The sequence below is a fragment of the Coloeus monedula genome, assembly GCF_965178545.1.
Source record: "Coloeus monedula genome assembly, chromosome: 27".
In the NCBI taxonomy this organism is placed as follows: Eukaryota; Metazoa; Chordata; class Aves; order Passeriformes; family Corvidae; genus Coloeus; species Coloeus monedula.
Window position 1 is genome coordinate 4,632,731 of NC_138807.1, and position 22,504 is coordinate 4,655,234.

At 53.4% G+C, this 22,504-nt stretch overlaps 1 protein-coding gene across 2 annotated transcripts; it reads left to right on the forward strand.

The window, feature by feature from the left end:
* Nucleotides 1-1,931: 1,931 nt before the first annotated feature.
* On the forward strand, nucleotides 1,932-19,869 carry CCDC124 (coiled-coil domain containing 124). 2 transcript variants are annotated; one of them, XM_082297716.1, is made up of 5 exons: nucleotides 1,932-1,959; nucleotides 3,654-3,823; nucleotides 6,205-6,388; nucleotides 12,961-13,087; nucleotides 18,759-19,869. In XM_082297716.1, exons 2-5 carry the CDS (start codon nucleotides 3,665-3,667, stop codon nucleotides 18,961-18,963), a joined length of 675 nt encoding a protein of 224 aa, XP_082153842.1. In that variant the 5' UTR covers nucleotides 1,932-1,959; nucleotides 3,654-3,664; the 3' UTR covers nucleotides 18,964-19,869. The 2 variants fall into 2 exon arrangements, with proteins under 2 accessions (XP_082153842.1, XP_082153841.1); XM_082297715.1 differs by lacking the exon at nucleotides 1,932-1,959 and adding an exon at nucleotides 3,110-3,245.
* Nucleotides 19,870-22,504: the final 2,635 nt, after the last annotated feature.

Genomic DNA, 22,504 nt, shown 5'->3' on the forward strand with positions numbered 1-22,504 from the left:
TCCCTGTCCCCCTGTCCCCCTGTCCCCCTGTCCCTGTCCCCCTGTCCCTGTCCCCTGTCCCCTGTCCCTGACCCTTTCCCCCTGTCCCTGTCCCTGTCCCCCTGTCCCTGTCCCCCTGTCCCCCTGTCCCTGTCCCCTGTCCCCTGTCCCTGACCCTTTCCCCCTGTCCCTGTCCCTGTCCCCCTGTCCCTGTCCCCCTGTCCCCCTGTCCCCCTGTCCCTGTCCCCCTGTCCCCTGTCCCCTGTCCCTGACCCTTTCCCCCTGTCCCCTGTCCCTGTCCCCCTGTCCCCCTGTCCCCTGTCCCTGTCCCCCTGTCCCTGTCCCTGTCCCTGTCCCTGTCCCTGTCCCCTGTCACCCTGTCGGTTCCCGGCAGGCCCAGCCCGGCAGAAGCGCCGGCCCCAGGGCGTGCTGTGGTGGGACATCGTCAGGGCCACGCCCTCGGCTGGCCCCAGAGGGGACCGGACCCGCAGGGACGAGCCCCCGGACAAGGCTGGGGCATCCCAGGAGCTGCTGGGCACGGAGGGGACACCCCCGGGTGACCCCGCCAAGGGTGGCACCGTGGCCGAGAGTGACGTGTAGGGGACAGCGGGGTGGGGACACGGGGACAGCGGGGTGGGGACACAAGGACAGCAGGGTGGGGACACCACCCTGACCCCAATAAAGGAGCCGCTGACCCTGGCTGGAGCCTGGCCTTGGGGACACGGGGAGGGGACACGGCCACTGTCCCTCGGGTGACACGGCCGGAACGGGGAGGGGGCCATGGGCAAGTGGGGAGGGGGAGTTGGGAGTCAAGGCCCGCCCTGGGAAGCCACGCCCAGTCTGGGGACAGTGGCCACACCCTGATAAGCCCCGCCCACTCCGGTGACAATGGCCACACCCTTTGAAGCCCCACCCACCTGGGGGACAATGGATCCCACCCACTCCGATGACAATGGACCCCACCCTTTCAAGCCCCGCCCACTCCAGTGACAACAGACCCCACCCTTTGAAGCCCCACCCACTCTGGTGACAATAGCCACACCCTGATAAGCCCCGCCCACTCCGGTGACAATGGCCACACCCTGATAAGCCCCACCCAGCTGGGGGACAATGGCCACACCCTTTCAAGCCCCACCCACTCAGGTGACAACAGACCCCACCCTTTCAAGCCCCACCCACTCCGGTGACAATGGCCACACCCTTTTAAGCCCCACCCACCTGGGGGACAATGGATCCCACCCACTCAGGTGACAAAAGACCCCACCCTTTCAAGCCCCACCCACTCCGGTGACAACGGCCACACCCTGATAAGCCCCGCCCACTCCGGTGACAATGACCCCACCCTTTCAAGCCCCGCCCACTCCGGTGACAATGACCCCACCCTTTGAAGCCCCACCCACTCCAGTGACAATGACCCCACCCTTTCAAGCCCCGCCCACTCCGGTGACAACGGCCACACCCTGATAAGCCCCGCCCACTCCGGTGACAATGACCCCACCCTTTCAAGCCCCGCCCACTCCGGTGACAACGGCCCCACCCTTTGAAGCCCCGCCCACCTCGGGGACAATAACAAGGACCTGCCCAATGCTCCAGGTGCCAATGGGCCCCACCCTGTCACTGTCACCCCCGTGGTGACTCCCGCCGCTGACAATCGGCCCCGCCCTGTTAAGCCCCGCCCACCTCCCCCTCAGGTGTGACGCCATCTTGGAACCGGGCAGAGCCGCCCCGCGGGTTCCCCCGCGGATTTTTTTTCCAGCGCGCCGCCAGCGCTGCCGTGAGCGGGGATCTCCGCTCCCTCCGCTCCCTCCGCTCCCTCCTCTCCCTCCGCTCCTTCCGCCGCCGCTCCCTCACGGAGGGAACACGGCCGTGCCCTCAACCAACATGGCGGCCGCGCCTTCCCGGCCCTCTCCCGCCATGCTGAGGCGACGGCGCGCGGTGATGACGCGCAAGGCGCGCGACGGGCGGGGCGGCGGGGCCCGGGTAGGAGCGGGGCCGGTTCGGGGCCGGTTCGGGGCTGAGGGACCGGGACGGGCCCGGGCGGGGAATGAGGGGAAAAGACGGGAGCGGAGGGACCGGGGGCAGCGGGGGAGGCCGGGGGGTGACGGGGCGGGGAGGGCCGGGCCGGGCCTGGGTGTCCCTTTTTGCACCCCCCCCCCCACCCCCCACCCCCGCTCCCCTCAGGTGGGGCCCAGCCCGGTTCGCGCTCCTTGGGAAGGCTCAGAGGGCGGGAAAAGGGATTTTAGGAAGGCTCAGAGGGCGGGAAAAGGGATTTTCGGGATGCTCCGAGGATGCTCCAGGCAGGAGAAAGGATTGAATCCATCCCAGGCTGTGAAAACCTCGGCAGTGGAGCAGCCCTGCCCTGCCCTGTGTGATTTGCTAAGCAACGATCCGTCACGAAAATCAAAGATTGAAGCCCCAGCGCCGCGGTTTTCCCGGTGTTTGGTTGATTTGAAAGCTCAAATCTCCTTGGATTTGACTTTCCCCAGCTTGGATAACGACTCCAGCCCATTTTTGTGGCTGTTTACCCAAATTAAAAGCGGTTCTGTCGCATCCCTGCGGGTAAAGGCACCCGAATCTCTTTTTTTCCTGCCTCAGGGACTTTTTTGCCTTTTCCTTGGGGTGGGGAGCGTGTCCCCTGCTGGAATTTTGGGATGGAGGGAGCAGGTTCCTTTGGGATGAGCCAGGATCTGGGAATTGGTGAAATACGGAAAATTTATCCCGGCTTTATCCCGGTCTGAGGCTGGGATAAAGGGGGGGAGGGAGGGGGGGGATGGTCCCAGGTTTTTCCTCCTCCACAGGGCTCAGGTTTGGGGAGCTTCCTTCCCCCCCAATCCCCCAAAATCCTTATGGAACATTGGGAGGGGCTGGAGAGCGTCCGGGGAAGGGAATGGAGCTGGGAAAGGGCTGGAGAATTCCTGAGGGAGTTGGGAAGGGGCTGGAGAATTCCTGAGGGAGCTGGGAAGGGGCTGGAGAATTCCTGAGGGAGCTGGGAAGGGGCTGGAGAATTCCCGAGGGAGCTGGGAAGAGGCTCAGCCTGGAGCAAAGCGGGATCAGGGGGGACATTCCCAATCTCCACCAGTCCCTGCCAGGAGGGCACGGCCGGGGGGGATCCCAGGGGGGACACCAGGACAGGAGGGAACGGCCCCAGGCTGTTCTCATCAGCGGGAATTTCCTCCTGGAAAGGGTGCTCAGGGCTTGGAATTCCCCAGGGAAGTTGGGAATCCCCAACTCAGCGTGGTGTGGATGACCCCAAACTCCTTCCCAAGGTCTCCATCCTTAAGAAACCCCATCCCAACCCCATCCCAACCCCATCCCAACCCCATCCCAACCCCATCCCAAACCCAAACCCCATCCCAAACCCCATCCCAAACCCCATCCCAACCCCATCCCAAACCCAAACCCCATCCCAACCCCATCCCAAACCCCATCCCAACCCCATCCCAAACCCAAACCCCATCCCAAACCCCATCCCAAACCCCATCCCAACCCCATCCCAACCCCATCCCATCCCAAACCCCATCCCAACCCCATCCCAACCCCATCCCAAACCCCATCCCAAACCCCATCCCAACCCCATCCCAACCCCATCCCAAACCCCATCCCAACCCCATCCCAACCCCATCCCAACCCCATCCCAACCCCACTGTTGCTCTCTTTTCCCTTCTTTCCCGCAGCACCTTGAGGGATGCCCAAGAAATTCCAGGGGGAGAACACCAAGTCGGCTGCGGCCCGAGCGCGCCGAGCCGAGGCCAAGGCGGCGGCCGACGCCCGGCGGCAGCAGGAGCTGGAGGATGCCCTCTGGAAGGATGAGGATAAACACGTGCTGAGGAAGGAGCAGAGGAAGGTCAGCGTTCCCAAATCCTGGGAAATCCAGGAAATGCACTCAGCGTTCCTGGGAAATGCACTCAGCGTTCCCAAATCCTGGGAAATGCACTCAGCGTTCCCAAAAAATGGGAAATGCACTCAGTGTTCCCAAATCCTGGGAAATGCACTCAGCGTTCCTGGGAAATGCACTCAGTGTTCCCCCAAAAATGGGAAATCCACTCAGCATTCCCGGGAAATCCACTCAGCATTCCCAAATCCTGGGAAATCCGGGAAATGCACTCAGCGTTCCCAAAAAATAGGAAATGCACTCAGCGTTCCCCAAATCCCAGGAAATCCACTCAGCATTCCCGGGAAATCCACTCAGCATTCCTAATCCCAGGAAATCCACTCAGCATTCCCGGGAAATCCACTCAGCATTCCCAAATCCCAGGAAATCCACGGATGCGTGCTCTCCTTGCCAGGGAGAAATCCAGCCTTGGGGGAAGGGGGGAGGAGGGGGAGGGAAGTTGGGTTGGTCCTGGCTTTTGTGGTTGTTGGAGGTCCTGAGGGAGCCTCTCCAGCCTTTCCTGGAGTTTTCCAGCCTTTCCTGGAATTTTCCAGCCTTTCCTGGAGTTTTCCAGCCTTTCCAGGGGTTTTCCAGCCTTTCCTGGGGTTTTCCAGCCTTTCCAGGGGTTTTCCAGCCTTTCCTGGAGTTTTCCAGCCTTTCCTGGAGTTTTCCAGCCTTTCCTGGAGTTTTCCAGCCTTTCCTGGAGTTTTCCAGCCTTTCCTGGAATTTTCCAGCCTTTCCAGGGCTTTTCCAGCCTTTCCAGGGGTTTTCCAGCCTTTCCAGGAATTTTCCAGCCTTTCCAGGAGTTTTCCAGCCATTCCAGGGCTTTTCCAGCCTTTCCTGGAATTTTCCAGCCTTTCCAGGGGTTTTCCAGCCTTTCCTGGAGTTTTCCAGCCTTTCCAGGGGTTTTCCAGCCTTTCCAGGGGTTTTCCAGCCTTTCCTGGAGTTTTCCAGCCCTTCCAGAGCCTCTCCAGCCTTTCCTGGGAGAGCAGGAGCAGCCCTGGGAATGAGGAGAGGAGGAAAACCTTGGGAATGAGGGAGAGGAGGGACAATGCTGGGAATGGGGAGAGGAGGAACTCTGGGAATCAGAGGAGGAACGTCCATGGATCCATCCCTCCCTCCCTCCCTCCCTCCATCCCTCCCTCCATCCCTCCCTCCATCCCTCCCTCCATCCATCCCTCCATCCATCCATCCCTCCATCCATCCCTCCCTCCATCCATCCATCCATCCATCCATCCCTCCATCCATCCCTCCCTCCATCCATCCCTCCATCCCTCCATCCATCCATCCCTCCCTCCATCCATCCATCCATCCCTCCCTCCATCCCTCCATCCCTCCCTCCCTCCCTCCATCCATCCATCCCTCCATCCATCCCTCCCTCCATCCATCCATCCCTCCACCCATCCATCCCTCCCTCCATCCCTCCATCCATCCATCCCTCCCTCCATCCATCCATCCCTCCCTCCATCCCTCCATCCCTCCCTCCATCCCTCCATCCATCCATCCATCCCTCCCTCCATCCATCCATCCCTCCCTCCATCCCTCCATCCATCCCTCCATCCATCCATCCCTCCCTCCCTCCCTCCATCCATCCATCCATCCATCCATCCCTCCCTCCATCCATCCATCCCTCCCTCCCTCCATCCCTCCATCCCTCCATCCCTCCCTCCATCCCTCCATCCCTCCCTCCATCCCTCCCTCCCTCCCTCCCTCCATCCATCCCTCCATCCCTCCATCCCTCCCTCCCTCCATCCATCCCTCCATCCATCCCTCCATCCATCCCTCCCTCCATCCCTCCATCCCTCCATCCATCCCTCCATCCATCCCTCCATCCATCCCTCCATCCATCCCTCCCTCCATCCATCCATCCCTCCATCCATCCATCCATCCATCCCTCCCTCCCTCCATCCATCCCTCCATCCATCCCTCCATCCCTCCCTCCCTCCCTCCCTCCATCCATCCCTCCATCCCTCCATCCCTCCCTCCCTCCATCCATCCATCCCTCCATCCCTCCCTCCCTCCATCCATCCCTCCATCCATCCATCCATCCATCCATCCATCCCTCCCTCCATCCCTCCCTCCCTCCTCCCTCCCCGTGTTTCCCAACCCTCCCCCCCATCTCCCTCCCCCCCCATTATTCCCATCAAACCGGGACAGCCCCACAACCTCCCCTCCTTCCAGGAACCCCCAAACCCCACAGAGCCCCCACCCCACCGCACACCCAGAAAACCCCTCCGGATCTGACCCCAAATCCCCCTGAAAATCCCAACCCTGACCTCCCCCCCCCCCCCTCCAGCACCGCTGGGATCCCTCTGGAATTCGGGAATCGAGTTTCTCCTTATCCCTTTTCCCAGGAAGAACGGGAGAAGCGGCGCCTGGAGCAGCTGGAGCGCAAGAAGGAGCTGCAGCGGCTCCTGGAGGAGGAGGATTCCAAACTCAAAGGGAAAACTCCCAAACAAGGAAATCCCGGGAAAATCACCCGGGCTCAGATCGAGGAGAGCATCCGCAAGGAGCAGCAGCGGGAGAGCGCCGACGGAGGTTCGGGAATTCCTCGGGAATGGGGCGGAGTCGCCGCTTTTCCAGGAAAATGGGAATGGGGATGGGGGAGGGAAGCGGGAGCTGCCGGGAATTCCGGTGTTCCTGCTGGGATTTGGGCCGGAGTTGCCGTTCCTTGGGGGTGTTCCAGGGAAATCCAGGTTCCAGGTTGGGGTTGGCTCCTGAGGCTCCTTTGTGGCCTCGATTCCGAGGTTTTGTTCTTGGGTTTCTGGATTGGGTGTGGTCATGCCTTGATCTGTTCCAAATTCCACATTTCCCTTATCCCAAATTCCCACCCCAATCCTGAATTCCCACCCCAATCCCAAACTCCCACCCCTAGCCCACATTTCCCCTTCCTTTATCCCAAATTCCCACCCCAATCCCAAATTCCCACCCCTAGCCCACGATTCCGAGGTTTTGTTCTTGGGTTTCTGGATTGGGCGTGGTCATGCCTTGATCTGTTCCAAATTCCCCTTCCCTAATCCCAAATTCCCCTTCCTTTATCCCAATTTTCCATGCCTATGCCACATTTCCCCTTCCTTTATCCCAAATTCCCACCCCAATCCCAAATTCCCACCCCTAGCCCACATTTCCCCTTCCTTTATCCCAAATTCCCCTTCCTTTATCCCACATTTCCCATTCCTTATCCCACATTTCCCCTTCCCCAATCCCAGATTCCCCTTCCTTTATCCCAAATTTCCCATTCTTTATCCCGAATTCCCCCTCCCCAATCCCAAATTCCCCTTCCCCTATCCCCCATTTCCCATCCCCAATCCCAAATTCCCCTTCCTTTATCCCAAATTCCCCTTCCCCAATCCCGTATTTCCCATTCCAGCTTCCCATTCCTAATCCCACATTTCCCCTCCCTCTATCCCAAATTCCCATCCCAATCCCGAATTCCCCTTCCTTTGTCCCAAATTCCCCTTCCCCAATCCCAAACTCCCATCCCTATCCCACATTTCCCCTTCCTCAATCCCAAATTCCCCTTCCTTTATCCCAAATTCCCCTTCCTCAATCCCAAATTCCCCTTCCTTTATCCCAAATTCCCCTTCCTCAATCCCAAATTTCCCCTTCCTTTATCCCAAATTCCCCTTCCTCAATCCTAAATTCCCACCCCAATCCCAATTTCCCATCTCTATCCCAAATTCCCCTTCCTCTATCCCAGATTCCCCTTCCTTTATCCCAAATTCCCATCCCAATCCCAAATTCCCATCCCTATCCCACATTTCCCCATCCCCAATCCCAAATTCCCCTTCCTCAATCCCAAATTCCCATCCCCAATCCCAAATTCCCCTTCCTTTATCCCAAATTCCCATTCTTTATCCCAAATTCCCCTTTCCCAATCCCACATTTCCCATCCCAATCCTGAATTTTCCAAGGGAAACCAGAGTTTTATAGAGGGAAACCGGCGTTTTCCAAGGAAAAACTGGAGTTTTCCAGAGGGAAAGCCGAGATTTTTGGGGGGAAAATGGAATTTTCGGAAGGAAACCGGAGTTTTTTAGAGGAAAAATGGAGTTTTTAGAGGAAAATGGAATTTTCCAAGGGAAAACTGAGGTTTTTAGAGGAAAAAATGGGGTTTTTTAGAGGGAAAAGTGAGTTTTTTAGAGGAAAAGCGGCGTTTTCCAAGGAAAAGCGGAGTTTTTTAGAGGAAAAAATGGGGTATTTAGAGGGAAAATGGAGGTTTTTTAGGGAAAAATGGAATTTTCAGAAGGAAACCGGAGTTTTTTAGAGGGAAAAATGGAGATTTTTAGAGGAAAAATTGAATTTTCCAAGGGAAAATTAGGATTTTTTAGAGGAAAAATGGAATTTTCTAAGGGAAAATGGAGATTTTTAGAGGGAAATTGGAGTTTTTAGAGGAAAAAATGGAGTTTTTTAGAGGAAAAATTGAATTTTCCAAGGGAAAATTTCAGTTTTTTCGAGGAAAAATGGAGATTTTTAGAGGGAAAATGGAATTTTCTAAGGGAAAATGGAGTTTTTTAGAGGAAAAATGGAATTTTCCAAGGAAAATGGAGATTTTTAGAGGAAAATGGGATTTTCCAAGGGAAACCAGAGTTTTTTAGAGGAAAAAATGGAATTTTCCAAGGGAAAATGGAGATTTTTAGAGGGAAAAGTGAGATTTTTAGATGGAAAATGGAGTTTTCTAAGGAAAAATGGAGTTTTTTAGAGGAAAAATTGGAGTTTTTTAGAGGGAAGAAGGAATTTTCCAAGGGAAAACTGCATTTTTTAGCGGGAAAATGGAGTTTTTTTAGAGGGAAAAATGGGATTTTTTTAGAGGAAAACTGAGTTTTTTAGAGGGAAAACGGAATTTTCCAAGGGAAAATGGAGTTTTTTAAGGGAAAATGGAGTTTTTTTAGAGGAAAAATGGAATTTTCCAAGGGAAAATGGAGTTTTTTAGATGGAAAATGGAATTTTCCAAGGGAAAATGGAGTTTTTTTAAGGGAAAATGGAGTTTTTTAGAGGGAAAACGGAATTTTCCAAGGGAAAACTGAGTTTTTTAGAGCAAAAAGTGGAGTTTTTTAGATGAAAAATGGAATTTTCCAAGGGAAAATGGAGTTTTTTAAGGGAAAATGGAGTTTTTTAGAGGGAAAATGGAATTTTCCAAGGGAAAACTGAGTTTTTTAGAGGGAAAATGGAATTTTTTAGAGGGAAAATGGAATTTTCCAAGGAAAAATGGAGTTTTTTAGAGGGAAAATGGAGTTTTTTAGAGGGAAAATGGAATTTTCCAAGGGAAAATGGAGTTTTTTAAGGGAAAATGGAGTTTTTTAGAGGGAAAATGGAGTTTTTTAGAAGAAAAATGGAATTTTCCAAGGGAAAATGGAGTTTTTTAAGGGAAAATGGAATTTTTTAGAGGGAAAATGGAATTTTCCAAGGGAAAATGGAGTTTTTTAGAGGGAAAATGGAGTTTTTTAGAAGAAAAATGGAATTTTCCAAGGGAAAATGGAGTTTTTTAAGGGAAAATGGAGTTTTTTTAGAGGAAAAATGGAATTTTCCAAGGGAAAATGGAGTTTTTTAAGGGAAAATGGAGTTTTTTAGAAGGAAAATGGAATTTTCCAAGGGAAAATGGAGTTTTTTAAGGGAAAATGGAGTTTTTTAGAGGGGAAAGTGGAGTTTTTTAAGGGAAAATGGAATTTTCCTAGGGAAAATGGAGTTTTTTAAGGGAAAATGGAGTTTTTTAGAGGAAAAATGGAATTTTCCAAGGGAAAACGGAGTTTTTTAGAAGAAAAATGGAATTTTCCAAGGGAAAATGGAGTTTTTTAGAGGGAAAATGGAATTTTCCAAGGGAAAATGGAGTTTTTTAAGGGAAAATGGAGTTTTTTTAGAGGAAAAATGGAATTTTCCAAGGGAAAATGGAGTTTTTTAAGGGAAAATGGAGTTTTTTAGAGGAAAAATGGAATTTTCCAAGGGAAAATGGAGTTTTTTTAAGGGAAAATGGAGTTTTTTAAGGGAAAATGGAGTTTTTTAGAGGGAAAATGGAATTTTCCAAGGGAAAATGGAGTTTTTTAGATGGAAAATGGAATTTTCCAAGGGAAAATGGAGTTTTTTAGATGGAAAATGGAATTTTCCAAGGGAAAACGGAGTTTTTTAGATGGAAAATGGAATTTTCCCAGGGAAAATGGAGTTTTTTAAGGGAAAATGGAGTTTTTTTAGAGGAAAAATGGAATTTTCCCAGGGAAAATGGAGTTTTTTAAGGGAAAATGGAGTTTTTTAAGGGAAAATGGAGTTTTTTAGAGGGAAAATGGAGTTTTTTAGAGGGGAAAATGGAATTTTCCAAGGGAAAATGGAGTTTTTTAAGGGAAAATGGAATTTTTTAGAGGGGAAAATGGAATTTTCCAAGGGAAAATGGAGTTTTTTAAGGGAAAATGGAGTTTTTTAAGGGAAAATGGAATTTTCCAAGGGAAAACGGAGTTTTTTAGAGGGAAAATGGAATTTTCCAAAGGAAAATGGAGTTTTTTAGAGGGAAAATGGAATTTTCCAAGGGAAAATGGAGTTTTTTAGATGGAAAATGGAATTTTCCCAGGGAAAATGGAGTTTTTTAGAGGGAAAATGGAGTTTTTTAGATGGAAAAATGGAATTTTCCAAGGGAAAATGGAGTTTTTTAGATGGAAAATGGGATTTTCCAAGCGAAACCAGAGTTTTTTAGAGGAAAAAATGGAATTTTCCAAGGGAAAATGGAGATTTTTAGAGGGAAAAGTGAGATTTTTAGATGGAAAATGGAGTTTTCTAAGGAAAAATGGAGTTTTTTAGAGGAAAAATTGAATTTTCTGAGGGAAAATGGAGTTTTTTAGAGGAAAAAATGGAGTTTTTTAGAGGGAAGAAGGAATTTTCCAAGGGAAAACTGCATTTTTTAGAGGGAAAATGGAGTTTTTTTAGAGGGAAAAATGGGATTTTTTTAGAGGAAAACTGAGTTTTTTAGAGGAAAAATGGAATTTTCCAAGGGAAAATGGAGTTTTTTAAGGGAAAATGGAGTTTTTTAGAGGGAAAATGGAATTTTCCAAGGGAAAATGGAGTTTTTTAAGGGAAAATGGAGTTTTTTAGAGGAAAAATGGAATTTTCCAAGGGAAAGTGGAGTTTTTTAGATGGAAAATGGAATTTTCCAAGGGAAAATGGAGTTTTTTAGATGGAAAATGGAATTTTCCAAGGGAAAATGGAGTTTTTTAGATGGAAAATGGAATTTTCCAAGGGAAAATGGAGTTTTTTAGAGGGAAAATGGAATTTTCCAAGGGAAAATGGAGTTTTTTAAGAGGGAAAATGGAATTTTCCAAGGGAAAACGGAGTTTTTTAGAAGAAAAATGGAATTTTCCAAGGGAAAACGGAGTTTTTTAGAAGAAAAATGGAATTTTCCAAGGGAAAACGGAGTTTTTTAGAAGAAAAATGGAATTTTCCAAGGGAAAACGGAGTTTTTTAGATGGAAAATGGAATTTTCCAAGGGAAAACTGAGTTTTTTAGATGGAAAATGGAATTTTCCAAGGGAAAATGGAGTTTTTTAAGGGAAAATGGAGTTTTTTTAGAGGAAAAATGGAATTTTCCAAGGGAAAGTGGAGTTTTTTAGATGGAAAATGGAATTTTCCAAGGGAAAATGGAGTTTTTTAGATGGAAAATGGAATTTTCCAAGGGAAAATGGAGTTTTTTAGAGGGAAAATGGAATTTTCCAAGGGAAAATGGAGTTTTTTAGAGGGAAAATGGAATTTTCCAAGGGAAAATGGAGTTTTTTAAGAGGGAAAATGGAATTTTCCAAGGGAAAATGGAGTTTTTTAGAAGAAAAATGGAATTTTCCAAGGGAAAACGGAGTTTTTTAGAAGAAAAATGGAATTTTCCAAGGGAAAACGGAGTTTTTTAGAAGAAAAATGGAATTTTCCAAGGGAAAACGGAGTTTTTTAGAAGAAAAATGGAATTTTCCAAGGGAAAATGGAGTTTTTTAAGGGAAAATGGAGTTTTTTAGAAGAAAAATGGAATTTTCCAAGGGAAAAAGGAGTTTTTTAAGGGAAAACGGAGTTTTTTAGATGAAAAATGGAATTTTCCAAGGGAAAATGGAGTTTTTTAGATGGAAAATGGAGTTTTTTAGAGGGAAAACGGGATTTTTTAGAAGAAAAATGGAGTTTTCCAAGGGAAAATGGAGTTTTTTAGAAGAAAAATGGAATTTTCCAAGGGAAAATGGAGTTTTTTTAAGGGAAAATGGAGTTTTTTAAGGGAAAATGGAGTTTTTTAGATGGAAAATGGAATTTTCCAAGGGAAAATGGAGTTTTTTAGATGGAAAATGGAATTTTCCAAGGGAAAATGGAGTTTTTTAGAGGGAAAATGGAATTTTCCAAGGGAAAATGGAGTTTTTTAGAGGGAAAATGGAATTTTCCAAGGGAAAATGGAGTTTTTTAGATGGAAAATGGAATTTTCCCAGGGAAAATGGAGTTTTTTAAGGGAAAATGGAGTTTTTTAAGGGAAAATGGAATTTTCCAAGGGAAAATGGAGTTTTTTAGAGGGAAAATGGAATTTTCCAAGGGAAAATGGAGTTTTTTAGATGGAAAATGGAATTTTCCAAGGGAAAACAGAGTTTTTTAAGGGAAAATGGAATTTTCCAAGGGAAAACGGAGTTTTTTAGATGGAAAATGGAATTTTCCAAGGGAAAACGGAGTTTTTTAGAAGAAAAATGGAATTTTCCAAGGAAAAATGGAGTTTTTTAAGGGAAAATGGAGTTTTTTAAGGGAAAACGGAGTTTTTTAGAGGGAAAATGGGATTTTCCAAGGGAAAATGGAGTTTTTTAGAAGAAAATGGAGTTTTTTAAGGGAAAACGGAGTTTTTTAGATGGAAAATGGAATTTTCCAAGGGAAAATGGAGTTTTTTAAGGGAAAATGGAGTTTTTTTAGAGGGAAAATGGAATTTTCCAAGGGAAAATGGAGTTTTTTAGATGGAAAATGGAATTTTCCAAGGGAAAATGGAGTTTTTTAGATGGAAAATGGAATTTTCCAAGGGAAAATGGAGTTTTTTCGATGGAAAACGGGATTTTTTCGAGGAAAACGGAGCTTTTTTTCGGGGAAAATGGGGATTTCCCAAGGCAATGCCGCGCTGCTCTTCCCGGCCAGGGGAGAAGGAGAAGGAGAAGGAGAAATCCCACCTGGAATTGCCCCTGGAGGAGAACCTGAACCGGCGGCTGCGCCACGAGGGCGCCGTGGAGGCGCGGAGCGTCGAGGAGGCCATCGCCGCGCTCAGGTGGGCGCCTGGCGGAGCGGGGACCCGGAATTCCGGGCCTTTTCCTGGGAATTCCGGGCCTTTCCTGGGAATTCTGGGCCTTTCCTGGGAATTCCGGGCCTTTCCTGGGAATTCCCGCCTTTTCCTGGAAATTCCCGCCTTTTCCTGGGAATTCTGGGCCTTTTCCTGGGAATTCCGGGCCTTTCCTGGGAATTCCAGGCCTTTCCTGGGAATTCCGGGCCTTTCCTGGGAATTCTGGGCCTTTCCTGGGAATTCCGGGCCTTTCCTGGGAATTCTGGGGCTTTCCTGGGAATTCTGGGCCTTTTCCTGGGAATTCTGGGCCTTTCCTGGGAATTCCAGGCCTTTCCTGGGAATTCCGGGCCTTTCCTGGGAATTCCCGCCTTTTCCTGGGAATTCCGGGCCTTTCTTGGGAATTCTGGGGCTTTCCTGGGAATTCCCGCCTTTTCCTGGGAATTCCGGGCCTTTCCTGAGAATTCCCGCCTTTTCCTGGAAATTCCCACCTTTTCCTGGGAATTCTGGGCCTTTCCTGGGAATTCTGGGCCTTTCCTGGGAATTCCCAGAGAATTCTGGTGTTTCCAGGGAATTCTGGGGCTTTCCTGGGAATTCCCGCCTTTTCCTGGGAATTCCCAGAGAATTCCGGGCCTTTCCTGGGAATTCTGGGCTTTCCCAGGGAATTCCCAGAGAATTCTGGTGTTTCCAGGGAATTCTGGCCTTTCCCAGAGAATTCCCAGGGAATTCCAGCATTTTCCAGGGAATTCCCAGAGAATTCTGGCATTTCCCAGGGAATTCCAGCTTTTCCCAGGGAATTCCGGCCTTTCCCAGGGAATTCCCAGAGAATTCTGGTGTTTCCAGGGAATTCCGGGGCTTTCCTGGGAATTCCGGGGCTTTCCTGGGAATTCCGGGGCTTTTCCTGGGAATTCCGGCCTTTTCCTGGGAATTCCGGCCTTTTCCTGGGAATTCTGGGCCTTTCCTGGGAATTCCCGCCTTTTCCTGGGAATTCCCGCCTTTTCCTGGGAATTCCGGGGCTTTCCTGGGAATTCCCGCCTTTTCCTGGGAATTCCCAGAGAATTCCAGGCCTTTCCTGGGAATTCTGGGGCTTTCCTGGGAAATCCCGCCTTTTCCTGGGAATTCTGGTGTTTTCCAGGGAATTCCGGCCTTTTCCTGGGAATTCTCAGAGAATTCCGGGCCTTTTCCTGGGAATTCCAGGGCTTTCCTGGGAATTCCGGGCCTTTCCTGGGAATTCCGGGGCTTTCCTGGGAATTCCGGGCCTTTCCTGGGAATTCTGGTGTTTTCCAGGGAATTCCGGGCCTTTCCTGGGAATTCCCACCTTTTCCTGGGAATTCCCAGGGAATTCCCGCCTTTTCCTGGGAATTCCCAGAGAATTCCAGGCCTTTCCTGGGAATTCCCGCCTTTTCCTGGGAATTCCGGGCCTTTCCTGGGAATTCTGGGCCTTTCCTGGGAATTCCAGGCCTTTCCTGGGAATTCCGGGGCCTTTTCCTGGGAATTCCCAGAGAATTCTGGTGTTTCCAGGGAATTCTGGGGCTTTCCTGGGAATTCCCACCTTTTCCTGGGAATTCCAGGGCTTTCCTGGGAATTCCGGGCCTTTCCTGGGAATTCCCAGAGAATTCTGGTGTTTCCAGGGAATTCCGGGGCTTTTCTGGGAATTCCGGGCCTTTCCTGGGAATTCCCAGAGAATTCCGGCCTTTTCCTGGGAATTCTGGGCCTTTCCTGGGAATTCCCGCCTTTTCCTGGGAATTCCGGGGCTTTTCCTGGGAATTCCGGCCTTTTCCTGGGAATTCCGGCCTTTTCCTGGGAATTCTGGGCCTTTCCTGGGAATTCCCGCCTTTTCCTGGGAATTCCCGCCTTTTCCTGGGAATTCCCAGAGAATTCCGGCCTTTTCCTGGGAATTCCCAGAGAATTCTGGGCCTTTCCTGGGAATTCCCGCCTTTTCCTGGGAATTCTGGGCCTTTTCCTGGGAATTCCCAGAGAATTCCAGGCCTTTCCTGGGAATTCCGGGGCTTTCCTGGGAATTCCGGGGCTTTCCTGGGAATTCCCGCCTTTTCCTGGGAATTCTGGTGTTTTCCAGGGAATTCCGGCCTTTTCCTGGGAATTCCCAGGGAATTCTGGTGTTTCCAGGGAATTCCGGGGTTTTCCAGGGAATTCCGGCCTTTTCCTGAGAATTCCCAGAGAATTGCGGCCTTTTCCTGGGAATTCCCAGGGAATTCCAGCCTTTTCCTGGGAATTCCGGCCTTTCCCAGGGAATTCCCAGGGAATTCCAGCATTTTCCAGGGAATTCCCAGAGAATTCCGGCATTTCCCAGGGAATTCCAGCTTTTCCCAGGGAATTCTGGCCTTTCCCAGGGAATTCCCAGAGAATTCCAGCATTTTCCCAGGGAATTCCGGGGTTTCCAGGGAATTCCAGCATTTTCCAGGGAATTCCCAGGGAATTCCAGCGTTTCCAGGGAATTCCAGGATTTCCAGGGAATTCCCGCCCGGGATTTCGGGAGGAGGGGTTGGAGAGCGGTGGGGAGGAGCTTTGGGATTGGGGCTGATCCTGGTGCTGTTCCCTTTGGGATCGGTGCCATTCCCTTTGGGATCAGCCCCTTCCCTTTGGGATCGGTGCCATTCCCTTTGGGATCAGCCCCTTCCCTTTGGGATCAGGGCCATTCCCTTTGGGATCAGCCCATTCCCTTTGGGATCAGCCCCTTCCCTTTGGGATCAGCCCATTCCCTTTGGGATCAGCCCCTTCCCTTTGGGATCAGCCCATTCCCTTTGGGATCAGCCCCTTCCCTTTGGGATCAGCCCATTCCCTTTGGGATCAGCCCATTCCCTTTGGGATCAGCCCCTTCCCTTTGGGATCAGCCCATTCCCTTTGGGATCAGCCCCTTCCCTTTGGGATCAGCCCCTTCCCTTTGGGATCAGCCCCTTCCCTTTGGGATCAGCCCATCCCTGGTGCCATTCCCTTTGGGATGGGGCCATTCCCTTTGGGATCAGCCCATTCCCTTTGGGATCAGGGCCATTCCCTTTGGGATCAGCCCCTTCCCTTTGGGATCAGCCCATTCCCTTTGGGATCAGCCCCTTCCCTTTGGGATCAGCCCATTCCCTTTGGGATCAGCCCCTTCCCTTTGGGATCAGCCCATTCCCTTTGGGATTGGGGCCATTCCCTTTGGGATCAGCCCCTGTCTGACCCTCACCCCTCTCTCCGGCGCTCGGGGTGCCGCTCCGCTTCCCTTTGGGATCAGCCCGTTCCCTTTGGGATCAGCCCCTTCCCTTTGGGATCAGCCCATCCCTGGTGCCATTCCCTTTGGGATGGGGCCATTCCCTTTGGGATCAGCCCATTCCCTTTGGGATCAGGGCCATTCCCTTTGGGATCAGCCCCTTCCCTTTGGGATCAGCCCATTCCCTTTGGGATCAGCCCCTTCCCTTTGGGATCAGCCCATTCCCTTTGGGATCAGCCCCTTCCCTTTGGGATCAGCCCATTCCCTTTGGGATTGGGGCCATTCCCTTTGGGATCAGCCCCTGTCTGACCCTCACCCCTCTCTCCGGCGCTCGGGGTGCCGCTCCGCTTCCCTTTGGGATCAGCCCGTTCCCTTTGGGATCAGCCCCTTCCCTTTGGGATCAGCCCATTCCCTTGGGGATCAGCCCATCCCTGGTGCCATTCCCTTTGGGATCGGGGCCATTCCCTTTGGGATCAGCCCATTCCCTTTGGGATCAGCCCATTCCCTTTGGGATCAGCCCATCCCTGGTGCCATTCCCTTTGGGATCAGCCCATTCCCTTTGGGATCAGCCCCTTCCCTTTGGGATCAGCCCCTTCCCTTTGGGATCAGCCCATTCCCTTTGGGATCAGCCCCTTCCCTTTGGGATCAGCCCCTTCCCTTTGGGATCAGCCCATCCCTGGTGCCATTCCCTTTGGGATCGGGGCCATTCCCTTTGGGATCAGCCCCTTCCCTTTGGGATCAGCCCATCCCTGGTGCCATTCCCTTTGGGATCGGGGCCATTCCCTTTGGGATCAGCCCCTTCCCTTTGGGATCAGCCCATCCCTGGTGCCATTCCCTTTGGGATCGGGGCCATTCCCTTTGGGATCAGCCCCTTCCCTTTGGGATCAGCCCATTCCCTTTGGGATCAGCCCCTTCCCTTTGGGATCAGCTCATTCCCTTTGGGATCAGCCCATCCCTGGTGCCATTCCCTTTGGGATCAGCCCATTCCCTTTGGGATCAGCCCCTTCCCTTTGGGATCAGCCCCTTCCCTTTGGGATCGGGGCCATTCCTTTTGGGATCAGCCCCTTCCCTTTGGGATCGGGGCCATTCCCTTTGGGATCAGCCCATTCCCTTTGGGATCAGCCCATTCCCTTTGGGATCAGCTCATTCCCTTTGGGATCAGCTCATTCCCTTTGGGATCAGCTCATTCCCTTTGGGATCAGCCCCTTCCCTTTGGGATCAGCCCCTTCCCTTTGGGATCAGTCCCTTCCCTTTGGGATCAGCCCCTTCCCTTTGGGATCAGCCCATTCCCTTTGGGATCAGCCCCTTCCCTTTGGGATCAGCTCATTCCCTTTGGGATCAGCCCATCCCTGGTGCCATTCCCTTTGGGATCAGCCCATTCCCTTTGGGATCAGCCCCTTCCCTTTGGGATCAGCCCCTTCCCTTTGGGATCAGCCCCTTCCCTTTGGGATCAGCTCATTCCCTTTGGGATCAGCCCATTCCCTTGGGGATCAGCCCATCCCTGGTGCCATTCCCTTTGGGATCGGGGCCATTCCCTTTGGGATCAGCCCCTTCCCTTTGGGATCAGCCCATTCCCTTTGGGATCAGCCCATTCCCTTTGGGATCAGCCCATTCCCTTTGGGATCAGCCCATTCCCTTTGGGATCAGCCCCTTCCCTTTGGGATCAGCCCATTCCCTTTGGGATCAGCCCATTCCCTTTGGGATCAGCCCCTTCCCTTTGGGATCAGCCCCTTCCCTTTGGGATTGGGGCCATTCCCTTTGGGATCAGCCCCTTCCCTTTGGGATCAGCCCCTTCCCTTTGGGATCAGCCCATTCCCTTTGGGATCAGCCCATTCCCTTTGGGATCAGCCCCTTCCCTTTGGGATCAGCCCCTTCCCTCTCTCCCCAGCGTGTCGCAGCCCTCAGAGCGGCACCCCGAGCGCCGGCTCCGCTTCCCTTTGGGATCAGCTCATTCCCTTTGGGATCAGCCCATCCCTGGTGCCATTCCCTTTGGGATCAGCCCCTTCCCTTTGGGATCAGCCCATTCCCTTTGGGATCAGCTCATTCCCTTTGGGATCAGTCCCTTCCCTTTGGGATCAGCCCCTTCCCTTTGGGATCAGCCCCTTCCCTTTGGGATCAGCCCCTTCCCTTTGGGATCAGCCCCTTCCCTTTGGGATCAGCCCATTCCCTTTGGGATCAGCCCATCCCTGGTGCCATTCCCTTTGGGATCAGCCCATTCCCTTTGGGATCAGCCCCTTCCCTCTCTCCCCAGCGTGTCGCAGCCCTCAGAGCGGCACCCCGAGCGCCGGCTCCGCTTCCCTTTGGGATCAGCCCATTCCCTTTGGGATCAGCCCATCCCTGGTGCCATTCCCTTTGGGATCAGCCCCTTCCCTTTGGGATCAGCCCCTTCCCTTTGGGATCAGCCCATCCCTGGTGCCATTCCCTTTGGGATCAGCCCCTTCCCTCTCTCCCCAGCGTGTCGCAGCCCTCAGAGCGGCACCCCGAGCGCCGGCTCCGCGCCGCCTTCGCCGCCTTCGAGGAGCTGCAGCTGCCGCGGCTGAAGCAGGAGAACCCCAACATGCGGCTGTCGCAGCTGCGGCAGCTCCTCAAGAAGGAGTGGATGAAATCCCCGGAAAACCCCATGAACCAGCGGCACAAACCTTACAACAGCCACCAATAGGACTGGAGCCGCTCTTCCCCTTGGGATTCTCCCGGGGAATGCCCAGAACTCTGCCGGGGTTTTGGTTTCTCTCCGTGCGTTTCGGGTGTCGACGTCACCGCGGGGCTCGGACTGACGGCGCCTTCTCCTTCCTGAAATTCCCGGCGTTCCCTGGTGTTCCCTGCTTGGAATTCTCTCAGAGTGTCGCTTTTGGGGTGGCCTTGAAGAGATTCCGGACCGGGAGCGCTGTTCCAGCTTTCCCAAAGACGTCGGGAAGAGGGCAAATCCCTGCGGAAGGAGTGGGAAAAGGCACGGCCCAGGCGGATTCCCGCTTTTCCTGAGGGGGGTACAGCGGTGCCAGGCAGCTCCAGGTGATATTCCCAGTGTTCCCTGGAATGCTGGAGCCCCAAATCCACCTGGAGGAGGGAAATTCCTGCTTTTCCCATTCCCTTTTTTCCCTTTCTGTCATCCCAGGCTCGGGATGAGAGCCTTGGGAAGGGGAGGTGACGCTCCCTGAGCTGCGTTCCCGTGGGAATGCTGGGTGAGATCCCTGAGCTCCCTTGGGAATGCCGGAATCCTTGGGAATACCAGAATCCTTGGGAATACCAGAATCCTTGGGAATACCAATCCTGGCCTTTCCCCTCTCTTTCCCCCATCCTTTGGGAATGAAATTCCTTCCCAGGGAATCGTTCTGGGGGTGCCACTGGGCTTCCCAAAATTCCCGCCTCCAAATCCCTGTGGGATTTATCCAATCCCACTCCCTGGTTTTGGGGCTGTCCCTCCCCTCCCCTCGGGCTGGTCCATGGTTCCCCATCCCAGAATTCCCAAATCCAGCCAGGGAGGAATCACCCCCCCCTTCCCCCCCTTTTTTTTCTGTGAGAGTTTGGTGTGTTGGAATCCAATTAAAAACGAAAAACCATCCCCAAATCCTCATAAATCCGGGAAGGAATCACTTGGGAAGGGTTTCCAGGGGGATTCTTGCCCTGCTTTGCTCACTTTTATCCCTGGAAATGTGGAAAATCCCGCTGGGATTGGGGCTGGGATTCCTACATGGATTTAGGGGGGGGGGGTTTCTCTCCCTTTGGGACCCCCTGGGTTGTTCCTGAGGAGGGGCAATTCCCCATTCCCGCTGCTCCTGGAATGAGGAACCCACGGGAGGGGTGGGGGGGGTGTCCCCCCTCCCATCCCCATCCCGGGAATTCCCTTCTCCTTCCCACATCCCTGCGGGGTCTCCTCCCTGTCCTCCCCCAACCCCCAACCCCCCCCCCCGGGGCTCTTTGTGTGGCAGAGCCCCCCCAGCCCCCTCCCCTTCATTCCCATTCCCATCCCATTCCCATCCCATTCCCATCCCATTCCCATCCCATTCCCATCCCATTCCCAGCCCCCTCCCCTTCATTCCCATTCCCATCCCATTCCCATTCCCATCCCATCCCATTCCCCTTCATTCCCATTCCCATCCCATTCCTGTTCTCTCCCCATTCCCATCCCTATTCCCCTTCATTCCCATCCCATCCCCATCCCCATCCCATTCCCAGCCCCCTCCCTTTCATCCCTGTTCCCATTCCCATCCCATCCCCCTTCATCCCCCTTCCCATCCCATTCTCACCCCATTCCTGTTCCCTCCCCTTCATCCCCATTCCCATCCCATTCCCCTCCCCATTCCCATTCCCCTTCATTCCCATCCCCATTCCCCTCCCCATCCCATCCCATTCCCATTCCATTCCCCATCCCATCCCATTCTCCTTCATTCCCATCCCTGTCCCCATTCCCATTCCCCTCCCATTCATTCCCATCCCCTTTCCCCTTCCCATTCCCCTTCCCATTCCCATTCCCATCCCCATTCCCAGCCCCCTCCCCTTCATCCCCGTTCCCATCCCCGTTCCCATCCCCGTTCCCATCCCCGTTCCCATTCCCCTTCATTCCCCTTCATTCCCCTCCCCATTCCCCTTCCCATTCCCATCCCATCCCATTCCTGTTCCTGTTCCCGTTCCCCTTCATTCCCATCCCCATTCCCAGCCCATCCCCATCCTCTTCCCCTTCATCTCCATTCCCATTCCCCTCCCCATCCCATATAATCCCATCCCATCCCATCCCATCCCATCCCATCCCATCCCATCCCATCCCATCCCATCCCATCCCCATCCCCATCCCCATCCCATCCCCATCCCATCAATCCCATCCCATCCCATCCCATCCCATCCCATCCCCTCCCCCTCCCCATCCCATTCCCGGTATCCCCTCGCTGGGGGGGGATGGGGCTGTGGCTGTCAGGACCCCCCCCCCCCAATTCAGCCTCAGGGGAGCCGGGGGGGATTTAGGGGACCCTAAAAGATGGAAGGGGTCCCCCTGCTTTGAGGAAAGGGGGGATTTGGGGGAATCCCTCTGTGCCAGGGGGGGCATTGGGATTAAATTCCCGTGGGATTTGGGGGAACCCCCCAGATTCCCCGCCCCTCCCCCCTTTTCCCATCATCTGGGGGGGACGGGGCATTGCCATGGCAACGGGGGGGGGGGCATTGCCATGGCAACCGGCTGAAGGGGGGGGGACACGCGGGGGCGGCGGTCACGCGGCCCCGGGATCCGCCCGCGCAGCCGTGTGGGGCTGGCACCGGGAATCGCCCCCAAACCGGGCATCGCCCCCAAACCGGGCATCGCCCCCAAACCGGGCATCGCCCCAAACCGGGAATCCCCCCAAACCGGGCATCGCCCCCAAACCGGGCATCCCCCCCCCAAAACCGGGCATCGCCCCCCCCCAAACCGGGCATCCCCCCCAAACCGGGAATCGCCCCCAAACCGGGCATCCCCCCCCCAAAACCGGGCATCGCCCCCCCCCAAACCGGGCATCCCCCCCAAACCGGGAATCGCCCCCAAACCGGGCATCCCCCCAAACCGGGAATCCCCCCAAACCGGGCATCCCCCGCCGCCCCCGTCCCGGGAATCCTCCCCCCCCCTCCACCGGCTTTTCCCTCCCCCATCCCCCATCCCCCTCACCGGGAATCCCCCATCCCCCCTCACCGGGAATCCCCCATCCCCCCTCACCGGGAATCCCCCATCCCCCCCTCACCGGGAATCCGGGAATCCCGGCCCCCCCTCCCCCCCCGCCGGTGCCCCCCCTCTGCCGCGCTCCCGGCCCTGCACCACCCCCACCATCCCCGCCCCCCCTCCGGGCACCGCCTGCGACCCCCCCGCGGCACCGGGGAGGGGATTGGGGGGATGGAACGGGAACGGGACACACGGACACACGGACAGGGACAGGGGGACAGACGGACAGGGACACACGGACAGGGACGGGGACAGACGGACACACGCGTGTGTCACCCGCCCCGCACAGCGCCCCTTGCACACCCACCCTGCGCCATCCCCTGCTCACACCCCCCGCGAAAATCCGTGCACACCCCAAATTCACACCCAAACTCACACCCAAACTCACACCCCAACTCACACGCCCCGTGCACACCCCAAATTCACACCCCGATCCACACTCCCCCGTGCACACCGCACCTTGCACACCCCAAATTCACCCCCCAAACTCACAACCCCCGTGCACACCCCAAATTCACACCCC

Coding starts and splice junctions, on each gene's coding strand:
- CCDC124 (XM_082297716.1), top strand. CDS start 3,665: ATGCCCAAGAAATTCCAGGGGGAGAACACCAAGTCGGCTGCGGCCCGA. Junction 3,824..6,204: donor TGAGGAAGGAGCAGAGGAAG/GTCAGCGTTCCC, acceptor CCCTTTTCCCAG/GAAGAACGGGAGAAGCGGCG. Junction 13,088..18,758: donor GAGGCCATCGCCGCGCTCAG/GTGGGCGCCTGG, acceptor CTCTCTCCCCAG/CGTGTCGCAGCCCTCAGAGC.